Source organism: Macrobrachium nipponense, chromosome 23, assembly GCF_015104395.2.
Source record: "Macrobrachium nipponense isolate FS-2020 chromosome 23, ASM1510439v2, whole genome shotgun sequence".
In the NCBI taxonomy this organism is placed as follows: Eukaryota; Metazoa; Arthropoda; class Malacostraca; order Decapoda; family Palaemonidae; genus Macrobrachium; species Macrobrachium nipponense.
In genome coordinates, this window is record NC_061090.1 from 10199488 (window position 1) to 10219429 (window position 19942).

The window sequence follows — 19942 nt, forward strand, 5'->3', positions numbered from 1 at the left end:
GGTAGTACATGTATGTACTATGTTTATTTATTAATATTTTCAAATAATAATAATAATAAAGAATATACGCAGACTTAAGGCGATACTCAAGTCATAACTCAACGCCAGAAATATGATAAAAGCCATAAACACATGGGCAGTACCAGTAATCACATACAACGCAGGAGTAGTGGAATGGACGAAGGCAGGACTCCGCAGCATAGACCAGAAAACTAGGAAACATATGACAATACACAAAGCATCACACCCAAAAGCAAAAACGGACAGACTATACATAACACGAAAGGAAGGAGGGAGAGGGAGCACTGGGGAACTATCTGAAAACCGGTGAAGACGAGTGGCTCAAGAGTGCATGGGAAGGACTGATAAAAGTAGATGACCCAGAAATATACAGAGACAGGAGATTGACAAACAGAACAGAGGAATGGCACAACAAACCAATGCACAGACAATACATCAGACAGACCAAAGAACTAGCCAGCGATGAAACATGCCAATGGCTAGAAAGAGGGGAGAGCTCAAGAAGGAAACTGAAGGAATTATAACAGCAGCACAAGATCAGGCCCTAAGAACCAGATATGTTCAAAGAGCAATAGACGGAAACATCATCTCTCCCATATGTAGGAAGTACAATTCGAAAAATGAAACCATAAACCACATAGCAAGCGAATGTCCGGCACTTGCACAGAACCAGTACAAAGAGAGGCATGATTCAGTGGCAAAAGCCCTCCAGTGGAGCCTGTGCAAGAAACATCAGCTACCTTTCAGTAATAAGTGGTACGAGCACCAACCTGAAGGAGTGATAGAAAATGATCAGGCAAAGATCCTCTGGGACTATGATATCAGAACAGATAGGGTGATACGTGCAAATAGACCAGACGTGACGTTGATTGACAAAATCAAGAAGAAAGTATCACTCATTGACGTCGCAATACCATGGGACACCAGAGTTGAAGAGAAAGAGGGAAAAAATGGATAAGTATCAAGATCTGAAAATATAAATAAGAAGGATATGGGATATGCCAGAGGAAATTGTACCCATAATCATAAGGAGCACTAGGCACGATCATAAAGATCCCTGAAAAGGAATCTAGAAAAACTAGAGGCTGAAGTAGCTCCAGGACTCATGCAGAAGTGTGTGATCCTAGAAACGGCGCACATAGTAAGGAAAGTGATGGACTCTCCTAAGGATAGGCAGGATGCAACTCCCGGAACCCCACACTATAAATACCACCCAGTCGAAATTGGAGGACTGTGATAGAGCAAAAAAAAAATAAAAATAAAAATAAATCAATAATAATAATCAATAAATCAATAATCAATAATCAATAATAATAATAATAATAATAAGAATAATAATAATAATAATAATAATAATAATAATAATAATAAAACTAATTACAAAATGATGAGTATAAACAATTCTTTCCCTTTTCTTTCTTATTAACTCCACAAGGAGCTTGAAGTCCAGAGCTGTCAAATAATGTAACAGGAGGGGGAATGATGCCATTAGCAGTCAATGATTTTTACATAATTCATTCTCTCTCTCTCTTCTTCACACACTCCTATATTTTTACCAACCATTTATTTCTTATTTTAAGGGTAATGTATTAAGCTAACTTTTAAATGAAATTACAGTAACTTTATTTTCATTTAAAAGTTAGCTGAACTATGTAAAGACAACTCTTTTCTCTCTCTCTCTCTCTCTCTCTCTCTCTCTCTCTCTCTCTCTCTCATCTCTCTCTCGCTCTCTCTCTCTCTCTCTCTCTCTCTCTCTCTCTCATTTGTAGTTAGCAGTATATAATTTTTAATTCATCTACTTTTACCTTTACATTCTAGAACCGTAAATGCACTGTTCTAAAACATACATTTAACTAAGAGTTGTATTAGTCCAAATAAAAAGCACTGTTTATTCATGAAAAGGAATTTCAGAACAAAGAGAAAGAGTCAGAATAAAGAAATTCTTAAAAGTGGTTGAAAAGACTTCCAAAACTAGATTAGTCAGTCTGAAGGGGGAAGGAAGAGAGAAATATGTTGTACATATGTAATCTTTACCCACTCCTATACTTTTACCAACCCTTCATTTCTTTTTTTAACAATAATGTATTAAGCAAACTTTCAAGTGAAACTACAGTAACTTTAATTTAATTTAGAAGCTAGCTTAATACTTAGGGAGCGTGATTAGGGTCATATTTAGTGTTCAAACTCTAGAAACAAGCATTTATTAGCATTTTTAGAGACCGTGAGAAACTTATGTAAAACTTCCCCTTGCACAAGAAGGTCTGGAACCTAACCTCGCGTAACTTCAGGGTATTACTGTACATAAGACTTGTACTAATCTAAGCAGCCAAAATCACAGTCAATGAAAAGGAAAATGGAGATTTGAAAAAGATGCAGCCATAAAATTTTTAGAATCTTATCAAAGTATGGTGGGAAGATCACACTGCAATTGAGGAACTAGCAGAGATGAGAGTTGAAGTTGCATAAAAGATAGGTCTCAAAGACATATGGTTTAGATGTGATGAGATGGGATGAGAAACAGTTTACAAGAGCAGCAGCAGATATGGAAGACCCTGGAAATCAAGGAAAAAGTTTATTTGTGAAAACTTAAAAGACTAATAAATTTCAGGGGGAACCAGTGCAGGACAGAAGGGTGCAGCAAACTTATTTCACACCTAATTCCATAATAAGGAACAAGCTGATGTTGAAACACTATCGATCAAAATGACAGGAGCCATGGTAGAGGATACTGGTGCCAGAAAAGCCAAAGTCATCCAGCTGGCCAGCCTTGGAGGCCCTACAATTATTGCATTTCAATACATGTCCTAGGAAGGGGAGTCAGCATACTTTCAAAATTAGTTCAAGATAGTACTGGAAGGTTTCTAGCAAAGGGTAATCAACCCTTTAGTTAAATCCTTATCAATGCAAATCCCAAATCAATCTATTCCTGGATCTTTCACATCCAAGTTCCAGTTAAAGCCCATTATTAATATTAATAGAAAAGAATTAAAAGAATTTTCAATGGTAGCACATGCAGTACCCGTCCACTGTATTTGTGTAAAACAATATAAATACAACAATCATTTTGTTAACTGACAACTGCTGAATGTGACGCAGGCTATTTATTATTGTTGGTCTAAAGGTACAACTTCATATAATGAAGCTATACTCCTAACAATAAATTTCAGTCTAACACATAAAAACAAATGACTGAATGCCAAAATTATGAAAAACTTATTCTAACCAATGCTTTTCATTTTTCAACTAGCTAACCTTTTAACCAAAATAAAATGCTCTCATTCCTAAGTTTGCTTTAAGATAAAAAATCAGCTTCTAAACTGTTTAACTTAAGCTAACTACCAATTAGCATATAAAGTATTCATATTATAATTTGCTTCACTTTTTTTTCTCTCTCTTTTCACCTTAATTCAAAAATTATCAATGAACCTTTCAACTACTATATTTACTCAAATAACTGCATATCACAATATACAAACATATCAAAATTTCAATAAATGAAATAAATAAATAGTACAGTTAAATCTTAAAAGTTAAATACATACATAATGGCACAAGCAACCACACACAAACAACCATTTTACCTGTACAAAATACTACATACAATCTTCAGCAGTTCACCACTTTTATTTTTGCAGATGACATTGTGCAAAGGCAAGAAGCAGATTATGTTTTTTCTGTACGGCTAGCCTAGACCAACTGCCACAAAGTAAACAACCATGAATACTCTGCCAAGTTAAAATTTCCTATGGCATTTACTATAAGAAAGAATTTTCATTATACATTACTTCACCTAGATAAGAAAAATATTAACTAGGATACAGCCACTGCTATCTCCCATCACCATGAAGTAAACAAGGATGGAAGGAAGAAGCAGAAGCATGACCTGATCTACCCCAAGGTAATGGTTTACTCTCTGACCATTCGTTACGAGAACAGTCATATACCTCTACTGATGACAAAAACTGGTTGCCATCATAACCCCCTGAAAATGAGAAAAAGTTCTCAATAAATTATAACTAAAATGGACACAAAAGAAAATATATTTATATATAACTGTTCCAGTATTTAATAAACACAAAAATGTTAACATAAGAATGACAAAAAATCCCCTGAAAATTCATAATTTCATAACACACCCATTAATGACAATTAGCCTTAATTATCTCTCAGAGACACAGCCTCTAAAATCTTGAAAACTGAAGAAGGAACAGCTGGTCTCAATCTTTCACATTCATGTGTCTGATTGTCATTAACAGCATACATTTGTTTTCTACAATTTCTGTTACTGGGTATGATACAGTATGTATACAGTACTGGAGCCCTAAAAAAAAGCTATCTTTTGTTCCTTTCATGTATTTCTTCTGAAAATGTATAAATAACAACCATTAATTACAGGTTGTGGCTTGGCATCTTTGTATAAGCATTCATTTTTTATCAAATTGCATTACATTTGTTTTTTATTTAATAATGTCTCCTTCAGTGAATTGTTCCATACCAGTGATGTCTACTACTGTTTCTGGTTTGATGATTGTTTCCACAGTTATTGCTGTTCCTGCTACATCTATCTGCTCCTGCAGCTAGTCTTGCTGTACCTGTTACTAATATCACTATGCTGGTGTTTCAGTGCTGGACCAGTCATCTACTATTATTGATGCACCAAGGACAACCAGCACTTTAGCTCCTGTTGTCTGTGCTGCACCAATGAAAAGTCCCACAACCCATGGTCTTTCAGTTGAACTGATGTCTTGCCTTGCTCCTCTGGTTGTTACCCTTGCATTTAATGTTACTGCTGCACTAATATCCTTATTGGTACTCTTCTTAATGTTCTGACAAAGCCTACAATTTATGCTGTTCAGACGAACACAGTTCCTGGACTGTCTGTTGTACTGTGCCTGCTGGTCTGGCAACTGCTGCTTCTTTTCTGCAATTGCTACTTTTATTCTGCCTGTTAATCTTACATGTACTGAATCTGGTCTACGGGAACATTCATAATGCATCCACTATGCTGGCAGCTGCTGCTTTACCTGCCCCTGCACACTAAGCTCATGAGGTGCCTGCTATGCATCTTGTATATGAGGCATCCACTCTGTCTGTTCATGTTGTCTGCTAATCTTACTGTCCTCTTGGTAGATTCTCAGTCAGTTCAATTTGTGCTTTTACTTGTTGCACAGGCTCTTATGTATGATATGTTTCCAAAGTTTATTTGCCATCTGTTGTTTCCTGCTATGCAACTGTTTGCTTGTTTCTACTCCAAACATTTCTTTGCTTGCTGTCTCAGTCAGGAAAATATTCTTGCCTGCCCAAGCATCTGTTAATACAGAAAGATGTGTACTTTCAAGGATATAAGCTTTTTCTCTGCTATTGAACTGGTTGAGGTTGTTTTTTCTCTTACTATATCTCTGATTGTGACTGAACTTTTAGCTGCATAGACACCTCCAGTTTCTACTTTACCCTCATAGGCCAAGACAAATCCTTCTTTTCAGCTCCGGTCATTATAAACACCATCTAACGGGTTTCTATCTGATGCTAGCAAAGGTACAGACTCTACCAAGGCAAGGATTTTTTAACAAGCCTTTTTACATGCACTACCACCCACTCAACAGGGATTATTTATCTTGGTTGCAAATCTTCATTTCAGATGACACAAGCCGAGTGTCGCCTTCAACGATATGAACTTAACTTTGCTAATGCTTGTGCTGAAGAGAAACGTATGATAATTGTCCACTTCAGGGGTGATCCTGTGTTTTAGAAGAATGGACCTATATTCACTCACTCTATCCTCTGCAAAAGTGCTTCCCTATTCCAGACTGTTTTTCAACCATCTTGAGAGGAAAATTCCATAATAGCCTGTGAGCCCTCTAGTACCTTCCAGACAGAAGATTCTCAACAGATCACTCTTGTGATTTCCCTGGTCCTCTGCTACTCTGGTCACCCTGGAGGCGGCTCAATTCAGTCTCGCAACTTTGTTTTATGATGCGTTTCATGGAAGTCACTAAGGAAGCAGTTTGGATGAAGCTGCAGCAGGTCGTTTAATTTTCAATTATATGTCTTAGTTTGAGAGATGTTTACCCTTTGGCGACACCTACCACAAAGAGTGCCAGCCATACCTAAAGAATTACTCTTCATATGAATTAGGCAGCATTGGGGCCCTTCACCTGCAGCAAATGAAGCTCTCAATGTGCTCGATCTTGAGCCAAGTTCTTTTGAAGTATGCATTACCACAACTCTAGTTCCATAATGAGCCACACTTTGCTGCACCAAGTACTGCAATAACCTATTGCATTCACTGTGTAAATAATGGATTGATGAAACAGTACCTCACAAAGGGCAGCTCCTGGTATCTGTAAACATCTGAGATATTTATTTCCATGTCATTACACATCCAAAGCCTTTTATCACTGAAAACTGAAGGTATTTCAGTAAAATTTCCTGTGTTCCTGCCTAGCAGTCACTCCACAATCTCAAACCAAAGTTTGGCACAGGTGGCAGTATGAACGGATTGGTCAGGCACAAGGATGTGGAGGTACCCAAAAAGCTAGCTAATTCTAACTGAAACAACAAGACTGCTTCAAAACGGGCCGATTTCTGCAACTGAGGCTACTATTCAGGCTGGCAGCCCAAATGGAGGGAATAACCTTAATTCCCAACAGGAAGGAAAATTTTCTGGAACTAAAGGTCAGGAAGGTAAGTTTCTAGAAACAGTGATCAATGCTCAGACAACACTAATGGGTTACTAAGCTCACTTGATTTTAAGACTTGTTCCAGGCATCTGGAGTAATAGCATCAGCCAAGTCAACAGTGGTAGTCTATTGAAACACCCACAGGGTTACTTTAAGATGAATTCCAAGCAATGGTAACTTCCAAAGTATTAGCTAACTGTGGCTCTCTCACATGCTCATCCTTGTTAACTCTGTAGAGGTCGCTTGACCTAAGCCACCAAAAACTGAATTCACCTTGTCCCAAGAGTTCCTGAACTACTACAACTCTTCTTGGTTGCTTTGACACACAGTGATCAGGCATTTCTCCTTGGCCAGTAGGCGATAAGTCTCTCATCAGGTGTGAACAGGAGGTAGCATATCAAGTTCTTGATGATAATAGTTGGTTCTTGATTCTATAAGTATTTGTGACATTCACAGGAAATTTGTCAAAAGTTTATGCCACCAGTTCCACTTTCCTTAGGATGCAAAAAGATAATCCAAACCTCTGCATCACCTAGCTATGAAAATCTTCAACAGAGGAGAGGCAAACAGAGTGCAAATCTTCCCAAGGTTTGTGCTAGCTGATGAACTTAATTAATACCCTCACCCACCTAGAGGTTTGGTGCCATGACTGACAGTGTGAAAACCTTTTGTATGAATATCCTCCATTTCCTTCGGCTGATGGTAATGAAATTCAGAGCATCCGACTAGATCAAGATGATGATGGTCATTCCGCTGTGGTCTCAGCAAAACAAACCATCCAAGGATTGTGCCAACCAGCCAGAAACTCTTGAAGCAGGTGCTCTTTCAAAGTTAAATTCTTCTAAACACTCAAAGACTATTTTCCTGTGGCTGTACTAGTGCTCTTTAGCGATCTTTGCGCTATCTAATGTTCTTGAAACTACAGATTCTAGCAATTCATTAAGGGTTTCCTTGTACAACAACCCACCCATCCTAGTGAAACTGTTCAGGGCCCTTGTATTACAAGAGCCATCCCAAGCCAGCTCAACAGTTATTTTTCACAATCTCTTCATTAAGGCCACTTTTCCATTATCTAATGTGTCTGAGGTTTGTGAGCAAGGTACACACTTTTCTGGAGGTTGTTCTTCAGTTAATCTGTCTTTTGCTCTTGATTTTATCACCAAGACTTCAACATCATAGCAGTCAAGATCATATCACTAGCCCCTACGCTAACATGGCTTTTCGCAGAGTGGTTTCTTTTCCCCCCTGAGAGCCCTTCATCGCTTCTAAGGCTGCATCTACACGATCGAACTTTGTTTGACAAGACGTCAGAAGCAGAGAAACAGCAAGTGACAAAACATCAAACAACGTTCAATTGTGTGGACACAGCCTAAAGATGATGAGAGACTTAAGTGGTTAGCTCCAGATTTTACCTGCCCATGTACCAGGATAGAAAGCAGGTCTCAAGGAAAAAAAGATGTCCTTTTAGCCGAGACATGAGGTTCTCCAGATGTGTGGTGAAGTGACTGCTGCAGACACAGCTGGTCAAATTGGTGTCTGCTCAAGAGATCAGGCATTCTGATTTTTCACTAATTTCCCCAGCCATTCATGAGAGACATTGCTTCCCATGATTACAAGCTTCTGCATTTAATCATGATACTTGGCTCATCTCTGCACTCTGCTGGAGTATCACCAAGTACAGTCTACTACCTTACTTTCAAGGTTGTACAGCTTACCCAATCCTAAAAAATTTCTTAGGACATTTTGTTCCAGACCTATTCTATCCCAAATGCTCTGCTAGAACCATGGGGAGGTTATCAAGAAATTTCCTGGAATTTTTTCATAGGTAGAACAGTTCGGGAGATCAGTCCTTCTCACCTTCCCCCTTTAATAGTGATTCTGACTGATGAGCTTGTTGTACAACTGAGTTTTTATTATATAAAACAACATTTTTTAAACAACCTCAACAATCATACTAAGTCTTCCTCTCCTATTCCCCTCTCTCTTTTAAAAGATGTATGTGAAAGGATGAACCCAGCAAGTTCCTTCCTACCCTACACACAGATTAAAGATGCAAATGTGCTTTGTCATTTGGTGATTAATTTTCCAGCAGTTCCTTCTTCAGTCTTCATGACCTTAGATGCCATTGTAACTCTCAGAATTCGCCACTACAAATTAGAGCCAATTATGATTGACAGGTCTTGTATGGAACTTTTTTTCATAAAAAATTATCATTCATTCCGTGAATCCTAGGAACATGAAATGAATTCTATGAACCATCAAGAACAGATTTAATTTGAAAACCTCAAGCATCCTCAGACAATCATATTGACATTAAATATAAAAGCATCAGCTTTATAGTTTCAACTTGCCATGACATATCTAATATACTAGCTGTAAAATATGAATCCTAAAAGCAATATTTTTCTTAAGTGCACAGGGCAATGGGACAGCATACTTGAGGCCTAACCCCAAAGAAAAAGACTGACACCTCTTTAAAGAGATGCTTGCAGGAATAGACAGAAAATGTAAGCTGACACCAAAATCCAAAACTTGGCCACAGAGGTAAAGTTATAGTTATTGAACAGAATAGTATTACTGCCAAGTTACCATTTTAAGATAACTTGGTAATACTTACCCATAACAAATATTTTCCCATCCCAGACCGACACTGTCATGGCTGAGCGTGGCGTCCGAATCGGTGGTACTGAGGTCCATACATCAGTTTCAATATTATATTTTTCAACTGAACACAACTGGTGCTGCCCATCGTAACCTCCAATCACAAATATACAGTTTCCTACACAACAAACTCCAGCACCACTCCGAGGAATTCTCATGGGAGACACGTACGTCCACTTATTGTTTTCTGGATGGTAACATTCCACCGAATTCAAACGATTTTCTCCGTTATAACCTCCAACAGCATACATGAGTCTATTAACAACCACGACACCAACTCCCATTCTTGCTTTAGCCATTGGCTGCACTAAAGTCCACTTGTCATCATCAGGATCATACTTTTCAACACTATTATGGCATCTTGGCCATTCGATCCTCCCACTGCATACACCTGACCGTCTAGCACTGCTACTCCTAAACGATTACGTGCTTCATTCATCAGAGCCCTTTGTTCCCATGTATTAGTCATCGGATTGAATGTGTCCACCCAATTACTATCATGATAGTTTCCATTAGATAAAATATTACGGCCACCAATTGCATAAAATATCCCTCGAAGATAAGCAGCCCCAAGTCCAGATCTGTAAATGACAAATTATAAATTAAAATATAATAAACTAATATGGCTGTTACTACAGACTAACAAGAAAAAAGGACATCAGGAGCAGTGAAAGACTCAGATGGGGTAGAGAGGAGACCTAAATGACCACAATGGGATGGACAGAGGTGTTTTTGAGGGAAATCAAAAGGAAGAAGCAGTATTGGAATTTTGCCAAACCCAAGGATTACAAGGTGCTGACCATGACTGATTTTATTATAAAACTACAGATTTCCAATCACTCCATTGTAACCTTTTTGATGATCGAATGAAGACAAAGATCACAGGAAGGACCTGTATGTTTACTGTACATGGTTTCTAAAAACATTTCTTGTATAATAAAAAAAAACTGCTGCTACATTATAATCCACTATTCACAGGATGCCTGAATTGCTATTTGAGAGAAGTCGAGATGGAAGGCAGACACAAAGAAGAGGATCTGAGGTCCAGGGGACGGATGCATTCAAGTAAGACTGTATGCCCTGCTTAAGGGTAAAAAGCAGCTTATTTTTATACTTAGTTGTATTTCCAAAAAGTGTCTAGAACAGGCTTATGAGAGCAAATGTTGCCCTCTTCCAGTTGATGTGACAGACCTGGCAGGTTTCTTTTTTGCCTTGTTAACCAGTTGCTTCTGGCATTTGTTTTTTCTGATATTTTTATTAAATTCATATATTAGTGTTTAGAGTATATTCATTAGATTTGCTTCCAATTTTCAGCAGCTTATTTTAACTCTTTTGAAATGAACTTAACCCTTGGCCTGCTATGCATTTCCAGAAAAACAACTACGCAGTACTTTACTTAAATATTTGAGGCTTAAGACCATATTTTCTTGATCTCCAGAGTTGTGCCTGCAACTATAATGTGATGTTTTTATCAAAGACACTTGTAAATAGTAACAAGTAAAAGGTTTGAAAGCTTTCATTCATTTATCGTCGTAATGCCATTTTTGAAGACAGGACTTTGACATTCATACCACTTAATAAGGTAACTTGGGACGATCTCCAAACCACATAAGATTTTCACCTCTGACCTTCGATTTTGTGACACCAGTGCGATTTATCCCGAAAATGACCATTTTTCAAATTCTATCTCCTCCCTTGATACTTAACAGTAAGACCTGGGATTACTACCACATACATACCTGATGTGACCTCCTATCAAATGTAGTTGTTTTTTTAAGTAATTTTTTTGCTAGATATGAAGATTTTCATTATGGTAAAAAAATAAACCCTATAAATCTGGAAATAAAATGTATGAAAATAAATGAAAAAAAAATTGGAAAAAAGGGCTAGATTTGATTGTTCTACTATAACGTCTTTTTGATTGTTCTACTATAATGTCTTTTTAAGTTATATACCAAATTTCAATGTTATAGCTTTAAAACTCAGGGTGGTTTAAGGCTTCACTGCCAGTCCTAGAATTGGGAGGTCGCTGGTTCGCGCCTGTTGATCGCCAATTCTATTATAGCTTAATAAATATATATATGTGTGTGTATGTGTATATTTTTAATCATTTGAAGATAGAATTTGAAGGTCAATAAGTAGTTATGAGATATGTGCATTCAAGGTTTTTCTTTGTATTTATACAAAAACATCAATAAGTATAGTTTTGAGATATGGGCATTCAAGGTTTTTCTTTGTATTTATACAAAAGCAATGCTAATAAATCATGATTATGAAATTTATATTCCATTTTGGGTATTAACCCTTAAGCGCCGAAGCGGTACTTTAAAAATAGTCTCCTGTATGCCGGCGGCGTTCGCGAGTGAGCGCCGAAGCGGAAAAAATGTTTTTTCAAAAAATCACGGCATGCTTAGTTTTCAAGATTAAGAGTTCATTTTTGGCTCCTATTTTTGTCATTGCCTGAAGTTTACTATGCAACCATCAGAAATGAAAAAAAATATCATTATCATATATAAATATTGGGATATATGACAGCGTGAAAAAAAAATTTCATATATAATTTATACAAATCTCGCTGTCAGCAAAACGGTTAAAGCTAACGAGTTAATTTTTTTTTTTTATTGTACACTAAATTGCAATCATTTTGGTATATAACACATTGCAAAACGATCAAGGCAACACAGAAAATATTATCACAAAATGATGCATAAATTCGTAACGCAGACATAAAAAAAAAGATGTTTTCAAAAATTCACCATAAATCGAAATATTGTGCTAGAGACTTCCCATTGTTGCAAAATGAAGGTAATTGATTGAACATTACTAGACTGTAGGTGTTGTAGCTTACAATTGCAGTTTTCGACCATTTCTGTAGAGTTAAGTTGACCGAAGGACAAATTTTTCTATTTACCGTTATGTATCAAAACTGATAAAAGCTACAACCATGGGTTGTTTTTCATTGTATTCTACATGAAATTGCGCACATTTTCACACATAAAACTTTATGTAACAGCTAATTTAAAATGGTGCAAACATACGACAATCGGACGAAAATTTCTGATTTTTTCAGAAGAGTTACCGCGCGAACGTAAGGAAAAAGTTTATTTCATAAATTCACCATAAATCGAAATATTGTGTTAGAGACTTCAGATTTGTTGCAAAATAAAGGTAAATATTTTAATATTATTAGAATGTAATCGTTTTAGCTTACAATTGCGTTTTTTAACCATTTCGGTCAAGTCAAAGTTAACCGAAAGTTGAAGTTTTGCCACTTATCATTATTTATATGAAAATATTTCAAAACTGATAAAAGCTACAACCATGGGTAGTTTATTGTTGTATTCTACATGAAATTGCACACATTTTCATATATAAGACTCTATGTAACGGCTAATTTAAAATGGTGCAAACATTACGACAATCGGACGAAAAAATTTCTGATTTTTTTCAAAAGTGTTACCGCGCGGACGTAAGGAAAATGTTTTTTTTTCATAAATTCACCATAAATCGAAATATTGTGCTAGAGACTTCCAATTTGTTGCAAAATAAAGGTAAATGATTGAATATTACTAGAATGTAAGACTTTTAGCTTACAATTGCGTTTTTTTACCATTTCAGTCGAGTCAAAGTTGACCGAAGGTTGAAATTTTGGCCCTTATCGTTATTTATATGAAAATATTTCAAAACTGATAAAAGCTACAACCATGAGTTGTTTTTTTGTATTCTACATGAAATTGCACACATTTCCAAAAATAAAACTTTATGTAACGGCTAATTTAAAATGGTGCAAACATTACGACAATCGGACGAAAAAATTTATGATTTTTTCAGAATTGTTACCACACGGACGTAAGGAAAAAAGTTTTTTTTCATAAATTCACCATAAATCGAAATATTGTGTTAGAGACTTCCAATTTGTTGCAAAATGAAGGTAAATGATGAATTATTATATATAAGAATTTTAGAATTGTTTAGCTTCAATTGCATTTTTCAACCATTTCGGTAGAGTCAAAGTTGACCGAAGGTTGAAATTTTGGCACTTATCGTTATTTATATGAAAATATTTCAAAACTGATAAAAGCTACAACTATGAGTTGTTTTTTGTTGTATATTACATGAAATTACTCACATTTTCATATATAATACTCCATGTAACGGCTAAAATGAAAAGGTGCAAAAAATTATATCAAAGTGACAAAATAATTTCCAAGATGTGTCGCTGATGCTTTTAAGTGCGAGGAGAAAGAAATTCGCGCTTGCGGGCCTGGGTAACGATTGTAAACAAAACAGCGCCTTGATCCGTGAGCTCCCAGCATCCCCCAAGGCGCGTGATTCAAAAGTTCTTGCCTAGTAGGCCTATAACTATTTTTCCGCGAATTTTTAAAAAAACTTTTTTATATCGACGTATATACGTCCAATCAGCACCCAACAGACAATTTATATCAACGTTTAATACGTCCAATCGGCGTTAAAGGATTAATAAACCAAAACTATCTTATTTTTCATAATTTAATCATAAATGAAGATCCCTTTGCTCAAGATCGTAGCCTGGGGCACTGCGTTAGCCAAGATTATGGAGCTAAGAAAGTCAAGAGGAAAATCCCAGTGAATTACCGCCTGGCCAATTCATTCTCTCTATTTACAACCTCCTACTAAAGACAGAGTGACTTGTGCTAAAGAAGACAAAGGAACAGCCAAAGGAGATTAAACCAGTGGAGGGTCACCAAAAAAGGATCAGAACTCCCCTTCACTGCCTCCACCATGTATGGTATTGCTCCCCAGTCTCTCCAAGCATGCCAGGAGGCTTGCAATATCCATCTACCAGAACCTGAGAGCTGAACTCATTCCAGAAAGGTATAAAACAAGCCTCCCAATATATACTACCTTATTGCCTAAACCTGAGCATCATAAGCAGACAGAAGCAAAAGTGTTCTCATTTCTTCCAAACCAAGTTAGTTTAAGCATTGAGAAAATTAGACTGCAGCAACAGAAACGAGTTAAAACTTCCTAGCTAAACTTCCTAGCTAAACTCCCATTGGCATCAAAAACCTTTAAAGCTGGCTTCACACACTTCCTAGGTTGGACCTTCCATCTCTCTAAGCTGACACCAAGAAGAGAACACATTGAATATATGATAAACACTCAACAAGCTAGACCGAGACTACATTACAGCATGTCCAAAGCACCTGTCAGTCTTGAGTTCATCTCTCCATAATAAAGAGAAAGAAACCGATCCTCCTACTGAAGACTGTTTGATAGCCAATAAGAGCTTGTATCGCAAGAGGTGGTCTCCGGCTCTCCGCGACTTCATATAAAACTAGAAGACTAGCCACAGCAGACCTAAAGGAAGCTTTGTGAAACCAAGCACAAGAAAAGTTACGACATCCCCTCTAATTGAAGGAGAAAGCTTAGGTTCTCTTCTGTGAATACTTAAAGGACACCAAAATACTCTAAGACAAGCGAGACATGCTCTGTGTGTGGCCTCTTTCCAAACTTCATGAGGATACAGCAAAGAGTAGCATTGCAACAAATGCCGATCAAAACAAAGGAGTTCTCCAATTCAAACTCTTCTTCTGCCAGAGGGCAGTAAGAAGAGATGTCTGCCGACAGGAGGCAAGGCCTGTTGACAGGAAGTGACACGAGGCGACAGCAGCTGAGAACTGTCTTGCATCCACAACTCGATGCGAGGGAGACAGTCTTAAGTGACTCAGCTGAGTCCACACGAGTCAACTAAAGAAAAGAAAATGAGACGCAAAAGAAAATAGGAAAGGTTGGGAGGCAAGGGGAAGAGGAGTTACAACTCTTCTGTTTCGTCCAAAAGCGAATCAACATAGTAGTATACCTGAAAACATTCCCATAAGACACATCGTTAGAAAGCTATAAAACTAGAATAATGTCTAGCTGGTAAACAACCGAAGATACTACATACAGGCAGTCCTCGGTCATTGGTGTGACTGTTAATTGCGATCTGATTTTATGCTACAGTAGCAAAACTACAGTTAAGCAGAAATGTGGCATTAGTGGAGAGCAGATATATGATGACTGCATGAGGCCTTTACTACTCTATGCAGTAATAACAAGGACACTGACTGGAAAATGGACGAAATTTTGAAAAGGTATGACCACAATGTTGAGCTCCATGATTGAAGTATATACGGTAATTGGAATATCATACGACAAGTGAGGAATTTTGAGAAAGATCTGGTATCAAGAGGTTGGCAGAAATGGCTATGGTTTGGAAATACGACAGGAGCTGTTAAGGAACTGTTCATCAAAAAGCATATGTGAGAGCAGCTGCTGCAAGATAAACACCTATATGAATATCCAAGAAAAATTTGGAAAAATGAGGATAGCTCATGATCTAGACCTCACACTTCATGCAGAAAAACCACAGGAGTCAAATAAGGAAAGGACTCATTCAATATTTAACACCAAAAAGGGAAAACCAAACAAAATGTTTATGATGATGCATGTTCCACAAGATATGGCAGTTACTGAAATCAGATGATGCATGTTCCATAACATATGGCAGTTACTGAAATTTAAAAAGTAATAAAATAAAAGTAGTTCATTCAATCCTATTACCCTCATCTCCCAAATTATCATCTAAAAATTTACCACAGATGTGCATCTGCCAAATATGTCCAAAATCCAGGAACTGAAGCCAAAAGGTTATTCAGCACTGTATACAAAAAAAAAAATATACATACAATAAGGTTAAGAGGATGGGAATGTCCAAAGCAATGTCAAATGCAATATTGAACATACAAAATATTTCTTAAATAATAGAGTAAAATAAAAAAATCCTAAATTTCATCATATGTTCTATGTTCTCAATACATACCTGTAAAATTGTGGACATCAGTGTCCCTTATAACTACAATTCCTCAATGAGTGCAGAGGAAAATGAATTGAATAGACATGTTATAATTCAATGGTGATAAGAACCATACATATAACTGATTTGCTGTGAGTTACTGAATACATGTCAACAGGTGGTTGGTAATAAAGAGTAATAAAGGATTTTGTATTAACAAAGAGCCATTTGCTCAAAATCAGGAGGTAAAGAATAATACCACATATTACCAAGTATGGACACATACAGCATACTCTTCCAGTTTTTCTTGATCTTGCCCCATTTTTCTAATATTTCACAATATATATAAAATGTTACATGACATATTACAATAATAATGAAAATAAGGCTTGGCTATGGTGTCAATAATAGAGAGATATTGGCGCCATAAATCGCCGAGTTTCGGTTAATGGTGGTTTTCGCTTACCAGCACCCTACCAAGAATGGAACCCCTGCCGATAACCAGGGACTGCCTGTAATAGTTTTGAGTCTAGTACGCTAAAAATTCAGCTTACCTAGCAACAGGTAAACGAGACAGTTGTGTCCATGAGTAATCCTCAACATCATAGCACTCCAGAGTGTCTAAACTCTGTCGATTAGAATACCCTCCAACAATGTAGATCACGCAAGGTGCATTAGGCTTTCTTTCTTTTTGGCACGGAGGTCTATGTAACGTTAAATCCTGAAAAGAGACAAAGCAGACAAGCATAATGTATTGAGTACATCCAATAAATTTCCTCAACATCAAGAATATAAAAAAATCCTGAAATTCACAGTTATTAATTTGAAAAGTCTACCATCAAGTTTAAATTTACTAAGGTGCTTGGGTAAACACTAAATTTAGGATAGAAAAAAATAAAAAAAAAAGTTGCAAACTATACTATAGAAAGCACAGAGAAAACAGGTAAGGACTAAAGAAATTTTGTACATAGTGCTCACCTCAAATATTTTTGCTAGATATTCTCTACAAGCAGGTGCCTTCTTTAACAATTTGCAGTTACTCATTTGCTCTGTCAGGAAGCGTGGAGAGAGGTATTGACACCTGAAAAAAGTAAATTATACTCTGACTGGGATTTCTTGGTTTTCTGAAAATAAACAAAACACTACACACATCAAAAACTTATTTTAATAATAAAATAAAGTTTTATATATACTTAGTACATAGTAATTACATTAACTAATATTTCAACTTGACACACCAGCTTTAAAATTTGAAACTTGCAGTAACGTGGTATTGTCTAAGTGTAATTGACAAACCCTGCCCACTTTTGGGATATGAGTAGGTACAAAACCACTTCAGAGCTCAATTCATTTATGCCCTATGTCCATGCAAGGGGAGGAGGGAGGGCTCCGATTCTGTCATTACTTGGTAGGTACAAATAAAACTTTATTCTATTATACAAATGTCATTTTTATATAAGTAACTTACCAAGTAATTACATTAGCTGTATCCCAGATTGACAGGTGGGATGCATGGACACATTCTACTTCCAAAATTAAAGGAAAATAAGGAATCTGAAAATAAGGAAGTAGGCTAGCATTGGTTAAAATGCGTAGTTTGTTTTAACCTTACAGTGTCTGGGGAGGAATCAATAGAGCTGGATGAATGTTCATGCACATCCTTTACAGAAGCCTTTCCAGCGGCTGTCTGCTGAGGCCATGTGACGGCCAATCAACAGGCTTGGCCGATGGGGCACCTATCCGTAGGCAAACCCCACCAACCTCACTTGGGCTTCATGGGAGCCTGACAATGACCTTTGCCAAGGAGCGTCGGCAGCACAGGCAGACAACTCCTCCACTAAAACTGCACTTTTCTGGGCACTTTGCTTGCACATATTGTCCATAAAGACTTCCACTGAGGTGCCTAATTGCTCCATAACATTAACCATTCGGCCAAATCTCCGATGAATGCGTGCTTCAAGACATGGCATTAGGATCAGAAGCATCGGGGCTGGGTAAGGGAGTGGGTGAAATAGTTATAAGGTTGGTTATCGTGGATAAAAAAACAGGAGCAGAGGAAGGAACAGGTAAATCGGCTACACCCAATTTCGGAATACATTCTAGGCCAGCTGCATTCCTAACTTTGGCCCTAGCAGTCTCCTTTCTTTTCTTGTCTCTCTAACTTATCTAGGTGGGGTTTCAAAGTCTTCCCCTTCCCTTGATCCCAGTCCCTACATTCATAAGAATTCTAGTCGATCAAACAAGTCTGTCCTCTACAATTACTACATACGTATTGTGTGGGAATCATAAGAGGCTTTTGTTAGCCTTGTCTTATAGCCTATGCTGCAATAATGAATAATGAGAGCTCCTACTGTCTCACATTGTCGTAAAAGTTGTAATTGCGAAAAAATTTAAATAAAACCTAGGCTAACTGAAAATATTGCTAACACTCAAGTTACAGTCAACCCCAAGTATTCGCATTCTCGAGATTCGCAGACTCACCAACTCACGGATTTTTCTTTGGATCATATCCACCGGTTATTTGCAGGCTTTTCCTATGACAAATATTCACTAATTAGTGTATTTTTATGTTATTTTCATGACTGAATATATTTTCATGATATAAAAATTATTTATTAATTTTCAAATATATTAACATTAATACCATATTAGTAAGTTTAATAAGATTAAATGATATATAAAAATGTGTGTGTGTGTGTGTGTGTGTTTTGGCTGGAGTGTTAGAAGTGTATGTATATAGATTTCAAGGGTACTACTGCATTTTATGATGAAATAATTTACAGTAGTACTCAATTTACAGTACTCATTTTCAAATAATATTAAGTTTAATGAGATTAAACAATAACAATAAAATTTATCTCTCTGTCTCTCTCACTAACATATGTTTATTTGTTTTGTAGTATGATGAATAAATATTTTACTTTAAGATTAATTTTCAAATATTATATAAATTTTCATTATAAAATGTATTATTTGGATACTTACCTACTGTTAAAGTTAGCTATATCTCCATGCCAATTAGGCAAGTTGGCATTCATAATTGGCATTCAATAAAAAAAATCAAGTGATTGCCTGGATGGCTGTATAGTTTACCTGTTCTCCACCATGTGTGTTTCGAATGTTTCAGCTTGTCAGAATTCTCCTCGACAGCCCACTAATTTGTAGGGAGACTGGGTGAAACTACTCACTACAGAGTCCTTAACATTACTGTCTATGTCTGCAATCATAATAACAAACAGCAATGCAGCTAACATCGTACCTTACGGCACACAGGATATTACCTTAGCTTAATCTGATTTCTCATCATTTGCAATCACTATCTGTTTTCTGTTTTGCAAAAATTCTTTTATCCATCTTCCTACTTTGTCCACTATATTGTTTTCTAATTTTCTTCGCTAATATATTATGGTCTACCTTGTCAAAAGCTTTTGCAAAGTCTAGGTAAAAAACATCTATATCTTTTTCATATATCATATTTTTATCTATGATCTCACGGTGGACTAACAGTTGGGCTTGTGTAATTTTTTTGGGTACAAAACAATGTTGTCCTATATTAAACAAATTATTTTTCATTATATGTTTCATTATATAGATCTTCATTACCTTTTCATACACTTTCATAATATATGATGTTAGACTCACAGACCTATATAATTACTTCCCTCTAGTCTTGATCCACTTTTGGAAGTAGTAGAGGTAATATATGCTAATTTATGTTCATCATAAATCTTTCCTGTATCTACACTTTTGTCTTAATAATATT

At 36.6% G+C, this 19942-nt stretch overlaps 1 protein-coding gene across 1 annotated transcript in view; it reads right to left on the bottom strand.

The window, feature by feature from the left end:
* Positions 1-1738: 1738 nt before the first annotated feature.
* Positions 1739-19942, bottom strand: part of LOC135198591 (kelch-like ECH-associated protein 1) — a 91943-nt gene continuing 73739 nt past the window's right edge. The window contains 5 exon segments of the mRNA XM_064226324.1: positions 1739-4003; positions 9319-9720; positions 9723-9943; positions 16734-16900; positions 17158-17260. Of these exon segments, the coding sequence (XP_064082394.1) occupies positions 3849-4003; positions 9319-9720; positions 9723-9943; positions 16734-16900; positions 17158-17260 (1048 nt within the window). The 3' untranslated portion in view covers positions 1739-3848.